Source organism: Panicum virgatum, chromosome 4K, assembly GCF_016808335.1.
Source record: "Panicum virgatum strain AP13 chromosome 4K, P.virgatum_v5, whole genome shotgun sequence".
Lineage (NCBI taxonomy): Eukaryota > Viridiplantae > Streptophyta > Magnoliopsida > Poales > Poaceae > Panicum > Panicum virgatum.
In genome coordinates this window covers 18,841,795-18,856,620 of record NC_053139.1, presented here as the reverse complement: position 1 = coordinate 18,856,620, position 14,826 = coordinate 18,841,795, and the positions used below count along the sequence as shown (strand labels likewise).

At 42.9% G+C, this 14,826-nt stretch overlaps 1 protein-coding gene across 1 annotated transcript; it reads left to right on the top strand.

Annotated features, from left to right (window-relative positions):
• Positions 1 to 5,373: 5,373 nt before the first annotated feature.
• LOC120703392 (kanadaptin-like) lies at positions 5,374 to 14,542 on the top strand. Its single transcript, XM_039987456.1, has 12 exons — positions 5,374 to 5,990; positions 6,352 to 6,437; positions 7,364 to 7,443; positions 8,288 to 8,343; positions 8,994 to 9,042; positions 10,116 to 10,265; positions 10,471 to 10,566; positions 11,805 to 11,918; positions 12,011 to 12,138; positions 12,441 to 12,673; positions 13,313 to 14,080; positions 14,167 to 14,542. Exons 1-12 carry the CDS (start codon positions 5,464 to 5,466, stop codon positions 14,214 to 14,216), a joined length of 2,337 nt encoding a protein of 778 aa, XP_039843390.1. The 5' UTR covers positions 5,374 to 5,463; the 3' UTR covers positions 14,217 to 14,542.
• Positions 14,543 to 14,826: the final 284 nt, after the last annotated feature.

Genomic DNA, 14,826 nt, shown 5'->3' with positions numbered 1-14,826 from the left:
ACAGCAACATCTACACATTCATCCTTCAAAAACTCTTCTCCTCGATCGGAAGAGGCCATCACATCAGCAACTAAATTAATTAGTTAATTATGAATTAAATAGTCATTTAGGTAATTTAATCACATTTAACTCCACTTTATTTTGTTAGTTTAGAAGGTTTTTAACGGTTTAAATAAGTTTAAACGGTCCAACTGTTTAATTCACTATTTAGGATCTAAACGACACCGGTGACCTTCGTTTAGGCGAACGGAGATAGGTTGTGCTCTTCTCTCTCCCACATCACGTCATGCATATTGTTTATTCTTTGGCAATCCTTGGCTGTGATGCCTATTTGGGCTCCCGGTGCTCCGCTAGCATCAACTTAAGAAATTGCTCCAATGTATTGCACCTTTATCAGCTCTTTCTCTCTCCTCTTATAATATTCTTGAAAACTCAATTTTGGAGCTGCCCTGAAGCTATCCGCACTCGTCATACTCTATATACATCCTCTAAAAGAATATTCTGTCCTGGTCATCGAGATTCTCTTCTCTATACTCAATTTTCCCGCACCCAGCATCATCTATACCAACTACCACATATTTTATACAACCATCTCCAACTACCATCTTATTTTAACAAACACATTTCTTTTTTCTCTTCATTTTCCTTTCCCTTTTTTTTCTCTCTTTTATTCTCCCCTTCTTTTTTCCCTTCTCTCTTTCTCTCTCCCCTTCTCGCCCTCCTTGCTCCCTCCGCCTATCGCCTCCTGAAAGAGCATCTAGGCCCCTATTGGATTTTGGTGTATTGATTGACAACATGATTAAAGGACTAACTTGTTTGTGTGATATTATGAGCAGGTATTTAATTTGTGAAATGATATAGCTCATGTATTGCAAGCAATTGTGTATGTCCCAATTGATAATCTTTGTATGTGACAAGCTAGAATGAGAAAGAAAAATAGAAGAGCAAGGTATTCATGTATGATATGAAGGCTCTAATATTATGTTGAACCTTGTTAGTTTTTGTGGGACTCAAAATGGCAAGCAAAGTTGTAAAAGAAAATTGAGAGCAAGGTATTCATGGTTGACATGAAGGCTCCAATATCTATAAAAGGCTTGTTCAACTTGTGATGAAATTCATATGACAAGCAAAGGTTATGTGAATGAGACATAATATGTTATTGCATAATCTCAAGTTGGAATGACTTGTCATATGAGATGAATATTGTTGTCAAGGGAAGCAAGTAAGAGAAAAGTGAATGAGACATGAGTTGATGTGCATATGTTGTCTCAAATTGAAAAGTTTGCATATGAAATTAAATGGTGAATTTATTTTGATAAAGAAGATTTCATGCATGACACAAATCAATGTGAAGTTCAAAATTGACGGCTAGGATGGAGGTAGAGAGGACCGAAAGGCGTGTTTCAAGAGGCTACGCAAGCGTTGGCTTGGGGGAGCAAGGAAACCGATACGTGTCAAAATACCGGAGATCCTAGAGTCATGGAGAGCTCTATGTTGAAGAGTGTCATTATTTAGTAAATGGATGTGACTTGTGAATCAAAGATGGATTTCATTCTTATATGAAGGAAGATTCAAAGTCACTAACTCAAGCAGGCATGCTCACTGAAATTGAAGATGTTGTCAACCTCAAGATATTGATTGAAGAAGTTCGGCTTGATCAAGACATGAAAGCTCAAGTGTTGTGTATGTCATTTTATGTGAACTTGAGTATAGGATGCCGTACTATCAAGGGGGGTGCAACATCAGTGGTTTGACATTACCAAAAGTGCTCATAGCTATCCCATGTGAGAAAAATCAGAGAGAAACACATGGGAGCAGAAAACCTACTGTGACCAGGGTTCACCTAACCGGTGGTAATCGGTCCGGTTTGACCGGTTACCGGTCAAACTGGTCCGGCCCGGTTCCGGTTTGAGCCGGTACCAAACCGGCCCAAATTCAAAATTTAAATTTAAATTCAAAAAAAATGAAAAATTCCCAAAAAATTCCTAAAAATACTTCAAGGTGCGACAAATCTAATAGTGTCAAATTTTCTCAAAAATTCGTCCATTTAGTATAGTTTGCGGGGGTTTGAAGTTAAACAAAAAAACGTGCATACAAAAGTATACAAATACAATGTAAAAGTAGTACAAAAGAGGGTTGAAGGGTTCATTTAGACTAAAATATGTTATACAAACATTTATTTAGTATACTTTGCAGGCATTTGAATTTAAACCAAAAAAGAAAAAAAATTGAATTTGACCGGTTACCAGTCAAACCGGCCGGTATACCGGTCTAACCGGCCGGTATACCGATACGAACCGGTTGAACGGCGCTATTTGAATTTAAATTTGAATTCCACCGGTTCCGACCGGTAACCGGCCAAATCGGACCGGTATACCGGTACCGGAGCCCGGCGGTTACCGGAGACCGGTCGGAAATTAAAACCCTGACTGTGACCGGTCTGACCGGTCCAGCCGACCGATCTCACCGGTCAGGCTCAACGGCTAGTTTATTTGAACCGACAAGTCTGACTCTGACAGAGCAACGGCTAGTTTTTGAAAGAGGGGTATTTATACCCCACACCCTCACCCATTCGGGGGTGCTGATGCTATTACATTACAGAGCCATCTCTGAGCCGTGAGAGCACTTGAGAAGTCCTCCCCAACCTCTCTTTGTGAGATTTAAGTGAATCAAGACTAGATCCTTGAGTTGGGTTGAGTGAAACCTTTGCTAAGAGAGCAATTTGAGCAGTGAGAGCATAAGCCCTAGCTTGAGCACTTGCGGTTGCGTCGCCAGCTCGATTGAAGCATTTGTTACTCTTGGAGGTGAAGCCTCCTAGACGGCTAGGCGTCACCGGTAGCTCCCAAGCTTGTGGTGAGCAGCAGTAAATTTGTTGCAGCAGCAATTATGTGCCACGAGGGCACATGATCATCTAGTGGAAAGGAGGAGATAGCTTGACCTTGTGGTCGTCATAAGCTTCCTCAACGGAGAGTATGATTCACACGTGGTGAACGTGGTGGATCCGAACTTCAGTGAAACAAATCACTGTGTGTACTTTGCATCATCCTTATTTGGTTTGCCTCGCTCTTGCGCTCTAGCTGTATTTGTGCTTCCGCTTCGATCTACTCGGCTGTGCTGTTTCTGTGTGTGCAGGGTTGTGGAATATATTCATTGACACCTCCAAGTTGCATTTGTTCTAGAGCTCGTAAAGGGGAGAATTAACTCTGTTTGTGTAGGTTCTGCGTAGGACTGGTCTGACCGGTCTGTTCAACCGGTCTGATCGGTTGGGAACTTATCTGCAGGTTAAGTATTGGACCGGTCTGACTGGTTGGTGGCTGACATCTGTGTTAAGTGTTTTAATCCGCAGGATTTGTGTTAAACGCCTATTCACCCCTCCCTCTAGGCAACATCACTTGTTTCAGATCCTTTCACCTCCCTCTTTCTCTCTGTGTCTCTCTCTCCAGGCGCCCTCTCCCCTCGCTCTCCATTGTCTCTCCCTGCGGGAGCCAGGCATGGCAGCGCCGAAGCGTGACCGCACGCGGCTCCACGAGGGCCGCCGGTGGTGGTGGCGGCCTCGTGGCTGTTCCTCGGCAGGTCGGACGCGCGGAGCTGCGGCGGCGCACGTGCGGGAGGCAGGAGCTGTGGCGGGCTGGACACGCAGGACTGTGGCGGGCGAGCGGGACCGCGCCGAGCACTGTTGCCTCGCTGAGCTCGAGCAACCCCTCCGGCAGCTGGGGGAGGAACAACTAGGGGAGGTCCAAGCGGCGAGCGCATGCGCGAGCGTGCGGGCCCTGCGCCATGTATGCGGGTAGCAGACCTCCGCTACTCTGCTGGATTTGGCGGAGGACGCTAAATAGGGGGATAGTACCTGGTGCTTGGATCTTACGCTACTGCGGTATTGGAGGGTCTGCATAGAGTGCCCGGTGTGGACAATTTAATGAGTCCTAGTTCGGTTAGCACCAAGGTTTTTAAAGCGGTAAGGCGAGGCGAGGCAATGTGGAGCCGCTCTGTCGCCTAGGCGGGCTAAGGCGAGCCTTAAGCAAGGCGATGGGGAACCGCCTTGTCACCTAGGCGACGCCTAGGCGTTGTCTTAAAAACCCTGGCTAGCACACATGTCATTCTCCTTCCGTCCTGAAATATAAGATGCTTTACAGTTTAAAATTTATAATTAAATGTAAGGCACCCTATAATCTTTTGCACAAAATTCCTTGCCAGCCTCATCCCTTCGGTTTTCCTGTCACGACTCGCGAGGCCTCTTTCTATTTTTTCCTCACCAGGCACCAATCCGCTCTATCGACTAATTAATGGTTGTCGGATGCATTGCCTTAGGCTCCGTTTGGATGTCGATATTGGAGGCCTTGGCATTGAATTGGGTTCAATGCCAAATCAGCCTAGTATTGGTATTAGGTTATAATATCAAAGCCATTGTTTGGATGTGGATGAAATCGCATGATGGAATCGAAGCAGCTGGCGAATACCAACGCCGAGGGAGGCAGGGGAGGAGCCACGCGGCCCGCCGGTGGAGGAGCGGCGCAGGGCTCGCCGTGGAGGGGGCTACGGGAGGGGCGCCGCACGGCTCGCCGTGGAGGGAGGCAAGGGAGGTGTGCTGCGCGGCTCGCCAGCGGAAGGAGAGATGGAGCCACGCCACGGAGGTCCTCCTTGTCGTGCTCGAGCTTCTTGCCCCGGAGCTCCTCCCTGTCGTGCTCTTGCTCCCCGTTCTCCTTCGCGTCGATGGAGAAAGGTAGGAAGGGCCAGCACGGCCTGTCGGAGAAGGGAGATAGGGGAGGATGGGCAGCCCCCTGGACGTGTACCCCCGCCGGTGAAGGGAGGAAGGAGAGGGGCGGCCCGTCGGAGAAGGAAGGCAGGGGCGCAGGGTTCGCTCGCCGCTGGCCGTCGGAGGGGGTGCCGCTGGCTGTCGGAGGGGGAGCGGGGCTGGCCAATTCCTCCCAATACGGAGGGGCAGGGTCTGTTTTGAGTAAGGGGTATTTTAGTTGTGGGTTAATTCCATGGTATTGACTCCTCAATACCAACTCTCAATTCCACTGACATCCAAACAACAGTATTCGTGGTATCCAATTCCAATTCTCAATTCCGAGCTCCAATGCTGACATCCAAACGGGGCATTATGGTATTCAAGTATGTTTTGTTTTTTGTGTGCTTGCCCAGCTTCCGACGGTTATATTAAAGCTAATTACAACTGATTAGTATATTAATAAGGGGTATATGTATTTTTTCTGTCTTCCTAGTTTGTTGAAAATATTCTAAAATATTTTTATCTGTTTCAAGTGAAAACTGAAAAGGGAAGATAGTCGAGATTTCCATCTTAACTGTTGCACCGAAGACCGACGGCCGAGATTGCGCACGACAACGCAGACACGAGTTCGCCGCCTCCGCCGATCCACGGCTTCACGTTCCGGTCCTGCCCCGCCCTCGTCCCCCATCTCGCCGCCGTCTCCCTCTCCTCCCTCCGCTCCCGTCGCAGCCATGGACCCTTCCATGCCGCCGCCTCCGCCGCGAAACCCTAACCCCTCCTCCTCCACTACCTCCATGCCTCCTCCACCGCCCGCGAACCCCACATCCGCCTCCATGCCGCCCCCTCCGCCTCCCAAGCCCTCGCCGCCACCGCCGCAGCCGGAGGCGGAGTCCCAGGCGGCGTCATCCGCGGCGGAGGTGGAGGGGCGCGCTGTCCCCACTCCATCCTCCTCTATGTCGCCGCCTCCGCCCCCAAAACCCGCCCCGCCGGCACCGCAGCCGGAGGTGGAGGCGGGGGCTGAGGGCAGCGCTGGCCCTAGCCCTAGCGTGAGCGACTCGTCAGCGGGGGATGCGCCGAATCCCAGCGGGGCCTCCTCCGGCGACACCGAGATGGAGGAAGCGGCCGCGCCGCCAGCGGAGCGGCAGAGGCAACAGCGGCCGCGCGCGCCGTACGTCATCCCCGAGTGGAGCGCCGCGCCGGACCACCCATTCTTCCTCGAGGTGCTCAAGGACGGCAGCATCGTCGACCAGCTCGACGTGTGAGTCTTCAGTCCCCGTGCTCTCATCATTTCTATTTGTTAATTAAGCTATGCCGCGCTTGTGATTTTTGCTAGTTTTCTCTGCTCATGTCTTCATTAAGGATATTTTCTGTACTGGTGCAATTTGTTTGTAGTGTTTTTTAGCTCGTATTAACTGTTTTAGTTGTGTTAAATCAGGTAATCCTCAGCACCCAAACGAGCTTTAACTAAGTTTTCTTACTCTTATATTTTTATCCACTGCACTGGGTATGACTTGCCAAAACATGTTGCACTGGAACTAAGTATCTGCTCTAAAATCATGCTGGTTTTTGATATTACAAAACTAAAGCTGGTGAATGACGGCGTTCCATATGTGTTGCAGGGCCAAGAAAGGAGCTTACATGTTTGGTCGGATTGATATGTGCGATTTTGTGCTTGAGCATCCAACTGTTTCTCGATTTCATGCCGGTATGTTTTAGCCACCCTCGTGTCAATTAAGACTTAGGAGTACTTTCAAAAGCGTTAATGTTAACCTACCAGTGAAATATTCTGATCCAGAATGGCAGAATGGTTCCTAAACACTTTTTTACGAATCTGTCTTGTTATCTTGTAACTGTCTGCATATGCTAGATGTATGGTTGGTTCCCAGTTTCAAACAAAAAAACTGTTAAACAAATTTGGACCAGCAAACTTGGTACTGATTCCTGAAATAGCAGGCTGGAAACTGAGAGTTGATACATCACCACTTAGTGAACCTCAGGAAGAACAGTAGGTATGGCTGCATTCATGAACATATTGTGAATGGCATTGGATCAAGAAAGCATGAGTCTTGCTTTGAATAAACCTTTCTGTTAGGATGGTAATTTATAACCTAAATTGTGTGGATGACATCATAGCCATCAGTCAAGTTGAATCAATACATTGAGCATTAGTCTTGGCTAAAGAGTTTTACGTAAAGTATATTGTGCACATGCTGTTGATAAAACCTCAACAGTGATGGCTTAGGGACAACACTGTCATGTCATGAACAAAGCAATGCCATTTTGTCAAGGAGCTAACATTTCTCATCATGATGTAACATAAGAAATTATTATCACTATGTAGCAGAAAGAATTTATTATGGGAAACATTAGAGTACATATGAATGGCATTATCCCTATGTATCAGAAAGAACATAATATGGGAAACTTGAGAGGCTGGGTTAAAATTAGTGCTTCTAGTATAATTTTCTTACAAAAACATAGGCGTATTAGTTGAACTACTCACTTTATGAGCAATTGTTCCTCCTTATCTTGGCTATCTAATCTTGGAATACTTAATTTCTGACAATCACAATGGATTTCTTTTTTTAGTGCTAAGGCAGTAACTCATGAGCTGCTTTTATGTTATTTTAGTTCTGCAGTTTAAAAATGATGGGAAGGTTTTCCTTTATGACCTTGGAAGCACACATGGATCTTTTATCAACAAAAGTCAGGTAATATGAATTCCTGATAAATCTTCTGTTTTTTAATATATTTATTTCGTCAATTACATGAATGCATGCTTCTACTTTACCTGACTTTTTAATTTGAAAACAGTGTGTTTAATGATGTATACTGTCATTCTCCTGCTGTTGAACTGTTGTTTCTTTATGTTGTTGCAGTGCTGATTTACACTGTAAAACGGTCCAGTTTGTGTTATCTGAATGCTTCTCCTTTGACCTATTTTGTTCTCTAGCTTTTTGTTGCCATCCAATTTTTTCCCCTAAAAGGTAAAAGGGCATACCCAGTGCTGAAAGCTCCCAAACAAGGTGGGGTCTGGGGAAGGGATTTCTAGGCAGCCTTGGAATATATGAGGTGGAGTCTTGGGGGTATTTGATCAATCAGTCATAAGGTCCTAGATAGGCATCGAATAGATTAGATTTGCATCATTAGCTTTTTGTTACCATCCCTTTTTTCCCTAGAAGGTAAAAGGGCTTACTCATTGCTGAAAGCTCCCACACATGGTGGGGGTCTGGTGAAGGGGATTTCTCAGCAGCAGCCCTTGCTTATTTTGTAAGGAGGTTAATTCGAACCATGACACATTGGAGAGAGACTACCACTGCGCCAGGCCTACCCTGCATTGTCACATGTTCATTTGCTATCAAAACTCTCTTTAGATCGGAAGAATGCATTAGGTATTGATCAATGTGTGCCACATTGATGCTGTAATTTCATTAAGTTAATCTTGTCATCTGTTTACGGGATGGCCTGTGTTTCTGTCTGTTCCTTTGTCTCAATCGTTCAAACTTCCCTGTGTACTGCCAATTATGTTTTTGACGATATGTACTGGATTTGCAGGTCAAGCAGAAGTTGTACACAGAGATTCATGTTGGAGATGTAATTCGGTTTGGGCAGTAAGTAAGCTTGTTACTAACTATTTGCCCATTCTTTATGTTTAATTCTAGGGAACTTGTTCCCTTTTATGTTGGTCTTCCATTTTGTACGCAGAAGTTGCTTCATAAATTGCAGTATTGTGGTGCTCAAATATTCTCTATCTCTAGAGCTTCTTTCTTATGTTGGCATATATTGTTGCATTACCTTCTTATTCCAGAGTTAGGCATACCCCCTGGTCAAATTAATAACATACCGGACATTGGTAATTTGATACATTAGTGTCGGACATTACACAGTGATATGTGTTCTGTGGCTAATTCTTAATGGCTTTAGCACAGAACTTTAGGTTTTACTAAGGTTTTCAGTGGTTTTAATTGACTAACTATGCATGTTAGGTTTTATAGAACTTGGTCTTCATTATGTGCTTGACAAAGTCCCTTCAAATGCAACAGATAGATAAAAAGTTTGCAGAAAAAAATGCTTAAATAGAAATGGCACTATTTCGGCTTCCTAGTCATGTCGCTGCCTTTTCTTGTCAAAACTAATTTTGTCTTCATTTGATCTTTTTACTTTGTGTCTCTTTGCAACCTGTTTACACACACTATTGATCTGGTGTCTCATTTTACACATGGTTAACTGGGACTTAACTTTCCTCTTATGCATTAACTAGATCATCACGTCTATACATTTTTCAAGGACCATCTGAACTGCTGCCTCCGGTAAGGTTCTGAAACTCAATGGGCTCATTTACCATCCCACAATTTTTCTCAATTCTTGCTTTATTGCTGCTTCATCCATATTTTAATCAAAGCGAATTGACAATGCAACAAGCAGCCTGCTGTTCTCCATTTTCACTCAATGCGGCTATGGTAACAACAAAGTATTTTAGTCCCAAGCAAGTTGGGGTAGGCTAGAGAAACCCCACATTAGCCGCTACAAAAAATAACAGGGTAGAAAGGCAAAAGGAGGTACCAAGGTATTATTAATAATAATAAGGTTATCTTCCAAATGACATGAAAAACCTGATTAAATCTGTTTCCCGGTACGGTATTGTCATTTTTCAGACATCGTCTCAGACTCTCAGTTAGATTCAAATAGCGAATCACATGCTTATGCACAAGCTGGGGCATATGATCTGTGTGCCTTTGGATTTTTTTAGCCCTTTTTATTTTTTAGATTAGATGTTCTTCCAGCAATGTTCAAGGTACAAATGATTTTGACATATACTTCCAAGAGTAAAAAAAATTAAAAAAATAACTCGGCCTGCGCGGTGGGGGTGGGGGGGGGGGGTGGGGAGGGGACTCCCGGGCATTGAATAAGAGTAGATCTCTCACGCAGGCCAAGAAAACCCCCAAACCCCTGCCCCACCCTTACATAGGGGCGCCGTTACCTGAGTGAGTGCAGCCGGGACCTTCCTTTATGCTTTAACGTGGTGGCAAGCAAGGGGATTTTTTTAACCCCAGGTTGAAATTCGCTTCCACAGGGAATCGAACTCTGGACCTGGGGAGTGCTGCTAAGGCCATCTAACCAAGTCAGCCAGAGACCCGTTTGCTCATACTTCCAAGAGTAATGATTTATTTCAGTGATAAGCAAAGATAAATTGCCATAAGGTAGAACATCATTTATATGGAATCCAAACTTGTTTAGTTGTCCTACCTTAACTGTTAGCTTCATGCTCTTAATTGTGTTGAGACCAATTGTTTCATGAGGAACATTTTTAAATCCCATAAGCTCCATCAACCTATCATAGCATTTCAGTTTCTTATATTCATTTGTTTCTTTTTCATGGCAGGAAAAAGACATGCAGAAGCTTCGGGATGCTAAGATTCGGCAAGATATGCTCGATCGTGAAGCTTCCATTTTACGTGCAAAAACTCAAGCAGCTTTAGCTGAGGGAATCTCATGGGGTATGGCAGAAGATGCAATTGAAGAATCTGCAGAGGTTAGCTGTTTGTTTCTAACAAGGCTGGTGATATTTTGTAGTTCTAGATAAAAGCTTTTGATTATATTTTGTAGTTCTAGATAAAAGCTTTTGATTGAGCTATTCTCAAGTTCTGGCTACATCATAATCATATTTTGCAGCACTTTCCTAATTGGTCTTCATGTATAGCTTTATGTTTTTTACTGATCATGTTCTTGTGTCCTAGGATGATGCAGATGAAATCACTTGGCAAACCTACAAAGGTCAGCTTACTGATAGACAGGAGAAAACACGTAGCAAGATAGTAAAACGAATGGAAAAGGTAAGCACATGTTGGACATAAATGCCATATACCTACGAATCATTGCAAGTTCTCATTTAGCCTGTACTATACTAGGATGAAACATCTGATTTGATTTCATGTGAAATTGTCATTACTTGTCAGGATTCATATGAAACCATGTCCAGTTCATATTTTGCACTGATACTCTTTCAAGTGCTTTGGTGATATTGTAATGACTGATGACTGGATGTTGGGAATATTCTTGCCTTATGTCCATTTTTTCCCCAATTAAACAAATGGGCCTATTGGAGCAGCAATGTCTTTTTGACTGCCTGTAGAGTATATTTATACTTAATATCATCACTAGTGCTATGCTTGCATTCTGTAGTACTAGGCTCTTCAAAAGTGTGGAAATTAATTTTGGACTTATTACATGGGTCCAGATGACATGGGTTCAGGTGTAACCCCTATGTGGTGTTGAAATACATGTAATTACAATTGGCACCAATTGTTGTTTCAATTTGACTCATTAATTAGTTAGTTTGTTCCCTTTCTTGTTGGTACAATAACCATGCCTTCTCTGTCTCGAATGATTGTGGTCTCTCAAAGGGTGCACTCAACCCATCCACAGGACTTGAATAATGAAACCTTCCACTTAAAGTGATATCAACCAATCTACAAGATATTAAATGAATCCCATCTTTAATATACTGGAGTGATGCAAGTTGAAAGAAACGAACTAGTAGCTATAGTAAGCAACCAGTAGGGCTAGCAAGTGATGCTGTAACAGTACCCATGCTACAGTGCCATTGCGCTTCATGCCAGATCTACGCCCCCTTGCCATAAGGTAACCAAAGGTTTCAGGAATTGATGATTCAGATGTTTTGTTAGGAACTGAACTATAAGCTAATTGTGGTTTTGTCAGTACTATGCTTGATAGCTGGACTGTAATTAGATTCACCTACCGCATTATTTTTGTACAAGATTAAATAAAGTAAGAATAACATTGAGATAGTGGTTGTTATCATGTTGATAGTTGTACATTAATTGTATCAGGAAGTTTTTACTCATTGTATGGACAAATTTAGGTCTAAATCACTCCTTTACACTTCTGTGAAGGGCTTCAAGCAACATGTTTCTGATTTTTTTTTAAAAAAACATAAAAGATAAAAAAGCTACTTTTTTTCTCATGTGATATGTCTTCTATAGTGAGGTTCCCTTATACATGCAATTGTATCTCTGCTCATCATGAAGGTATACCTGCTATCTTGTTTCAGATTGCCAACATGAAGAAAGAAATTGATGCAATAAGAGTTAAGGACATTTCTCAAGGCGGGCTAACCCAAGGTCAGCAAACACAGATAGCACGAAATGAACAACGGATATCTCAGGTTAGTGCTGTATCATGTTCATTACATTTATTAATACGCTATCGCCATCCATTGCTCACTTGGTGAGCAAGACTAAATCTATTCTTCTTCAGATTATGGAGGAGTTGGATAATCTAGAAGAAACTTTAAATGACAGCATACGTGAAAGTGTTGGTGCTCGTTCTGGAAAGTCAAATCGTGGTAGCCATAAATCAAGTCTTGAGGAAGAAGATCCCCTTAGGTATGTTCCCTGATACTCCCTCTGTTCCAAAATGTAGGTCGTTTTGACTTTTCTAGATTCATATATTTTGCTATGTATTTAGACATATGTTATATCTAGGTGCATAGCAAACACTATGAATCTAAAAAGCCAAAACGACCTACATTTTGGAACGGAGGGAGTATATATGACCTGTGCTTGCAACAAGTATGGTATTTATATGTTGATATCTGAAACCCTTTTACTATAGTTTGGTACTCTTAATGGTAGATCATTATATGCTTGATCTCATGTGCTGACTAATAAATTGTTTAATAATTCAGCGATGACGATGAATTTTATGATCGGACAAAGAAGAATTCTAGTCAGAAATCCAATGAGCAACAATCAGTTGAGACTGCTGATAGTCTTCTTGAGAAAAAGGATTCCATCACCAGCAATATTGAAAATAAAAAGAAATTGCTTGAAGAAGAGGAGCATAAGCTGGCTCAGAGCAGTACTGCAGATCTTGGGGATGACCTTGATGCTTACATGAGTGGCTTATCATCTCAATTAGGTATGCACCAGTTAGTACAATTAATCTTCACGAGTCTTAGAATTTTGACATTTTTAATGTTCATTACAAACCTGATATCTGAATCATTGAAAGATGTAACTTTTTATGTTAAAAAAAACATTGGAAGTGGTATCCATGCTACTAAACATTGGATTAATTGAAAGATGTAATTTATACTTCTACTTGAGAGTAGTTTGATTCTGTTTTGCAAAATCACGCACGTCTATCTTCCATCATAAAAGCACATAACCCAGTTGTGCTCCATTAATCCAATTGTGAGCCAGTGTTTGGCTCATTGGGATTCTTGACAATGGCTTGAGCCCAGTCATGTGTTTGGATTAATTTGTTACTGTAGAAGATCTGCAGATGCCCACACAATAGTATTTGAAAAAAATGATATATTAACCATCATTGATTTTTCAATTAAAATGGTAATTATATGTAGCAATAAGTGACTAGTATAGATTGTTGCACATATGACATTCTTAGATCTGATCCGAGTTTGGCCTTTTAACATTGATGAACTAACATTGAGGTTACAACACATTTAACTATGCACAATTATCCCAGCATTTTTTTTCCAGTTCAGATGCATTTCACTGTCTTAGAATTTTCTGACTGGTTCGAGACATCCTGCAGTACATGATAAGATTGCCCAAATTCAGAAGGAACTATCTGATCTTCAGGCTGAGCTGGACAGAGTAGTTTACCTTCTAAAAATAGCTGATCCTATGGGAGAAGCAGCTCGCAGGAGGGATCTAAAGCCTCGAGAAGCAAGAACCCCAGCATCTAATGATAATCCAAGGCCAGAATCCAAGAAACAAAATAAAGCTGTGAAGGCTACTTCAGCTGAGGAGAAGCCAAATGATTCTTCTAATGAGACAGCCACGAATAAGCCTGCTAAAGTAGAGACTGATGTCTCCAAAAACCAAGACAATGTGAGCAAACCTGCATTCTCCATGCCCAAACCTCAGTGGCTTGGTGATAAGAGGATCATAGAACCTGAAGAAAACTTCATAAATGAAGAAAAGGCGGATGCAGAGGAACCTGACAATTTTGTGGACTACAAAGATAGAAAAGCAATTCTTTCTAATTCAGGGAGTGGAAAGGAGCTTGAAGAGGCTGCTCCTGGGCTTATTTTACGGAAGAGAAAGTCCAGTGACCAATCAGCTTCCACCGAGACAATTTCATCTTCGGTTGAAAGTGAAGCATCAGTTGCTGATGCCGTGGCCCTTTTGCTTAAGCACAAACGAGGTCTACAAACTTCGGAAGAAATGGAGAATGTAGATGAAGCACATGCTAACAAAAGAGAAGGGAAGAAGTCAAAACAAAAACGGGTATTGGGTCCAGCGAGACCAGATTTCCTCGAAGCAGGACCAGATTCTGAAACATGGGTGCCACCTGAAGGTAAGGAAATTGTACTAATGTGTTGCCACTCAATAGCATATGAATTGATTTGTCCCTTACTAATACTTTTACTGTGTCTTATGTAGGTCAAACTGGTGATGGGCGCACTGCGTTGAATGACCGTTTGGGTTATTGATGTACTTCCATTAACAACTCGTGCTGTGATGTTACACTATTGCAAGCCTGGTTGGGGCCATATTCTTTGAAGGCATTGCAATAGAAGTCGAGATTGCTCATTCCGTTGATGGCGAGCTTAGAAAGGGAACAGGTTTTGTTGAGCTCCTAGTGGAATTGGACATCTGCTATTCTCTCAATTTTAGAAAGGGAAGAGTTGTCGCTTGTGCAACTGTTGAAACTTGTCGCACATTCCAAACCTCTCTTCTGCTTGACCACCATAAGAAAAATTGCTCCAGTTGGGAAAAGAAGTTCCAACAAGAAATGAAAGAAAAATAAATGTTTCAACAAAAAAATGGTCCCCAACAAATTGAGAAAAATTGTTTCGCCAAAGAAGGGAAAAAACTTCGAATGTCACCAAGAATACGCGAAGCCGCACGACCCGTTCGGCCTGCCTATGGGCCTGTTAAAGTATCATGGCCCCCACCTCCAACATTCCCGGTCTTCTTGCATTTTCCCCTGTACATTGCATCCGTACGTTCTCCTAGTAAAGTAGGTTGAGTCGTACGTTCTCCCTGTACATTATATGTGTGGCATTATGTCTATACCAAATCATTTGCTGCCAGTGTAAA

Bases quoted from the DNA above. Each gene is read 5' to 3' on its own strand.
- LOC120703392 (XM_039987456.1), top strand. From the start codon at position 5,464: ATGGACCCTTCCATGCCGCCGCCTCCGCCGCGAAACCCTAACCCCTCC. The intron at 6,438-7,363 runs GTATGTTTTAGC...ATGTTATTTTAG, and splicing joins TGTTTCTCGATTTCATGCCG to TTCTGCAGTTTAAAAATGAT. The intron at 12,674-13,312 runs GTATGCACCAGT...GACATCCTGCAG, and splicing joins TGGCTTATCATCTCAATTAG to TACATGATAAGATTGCCCAA.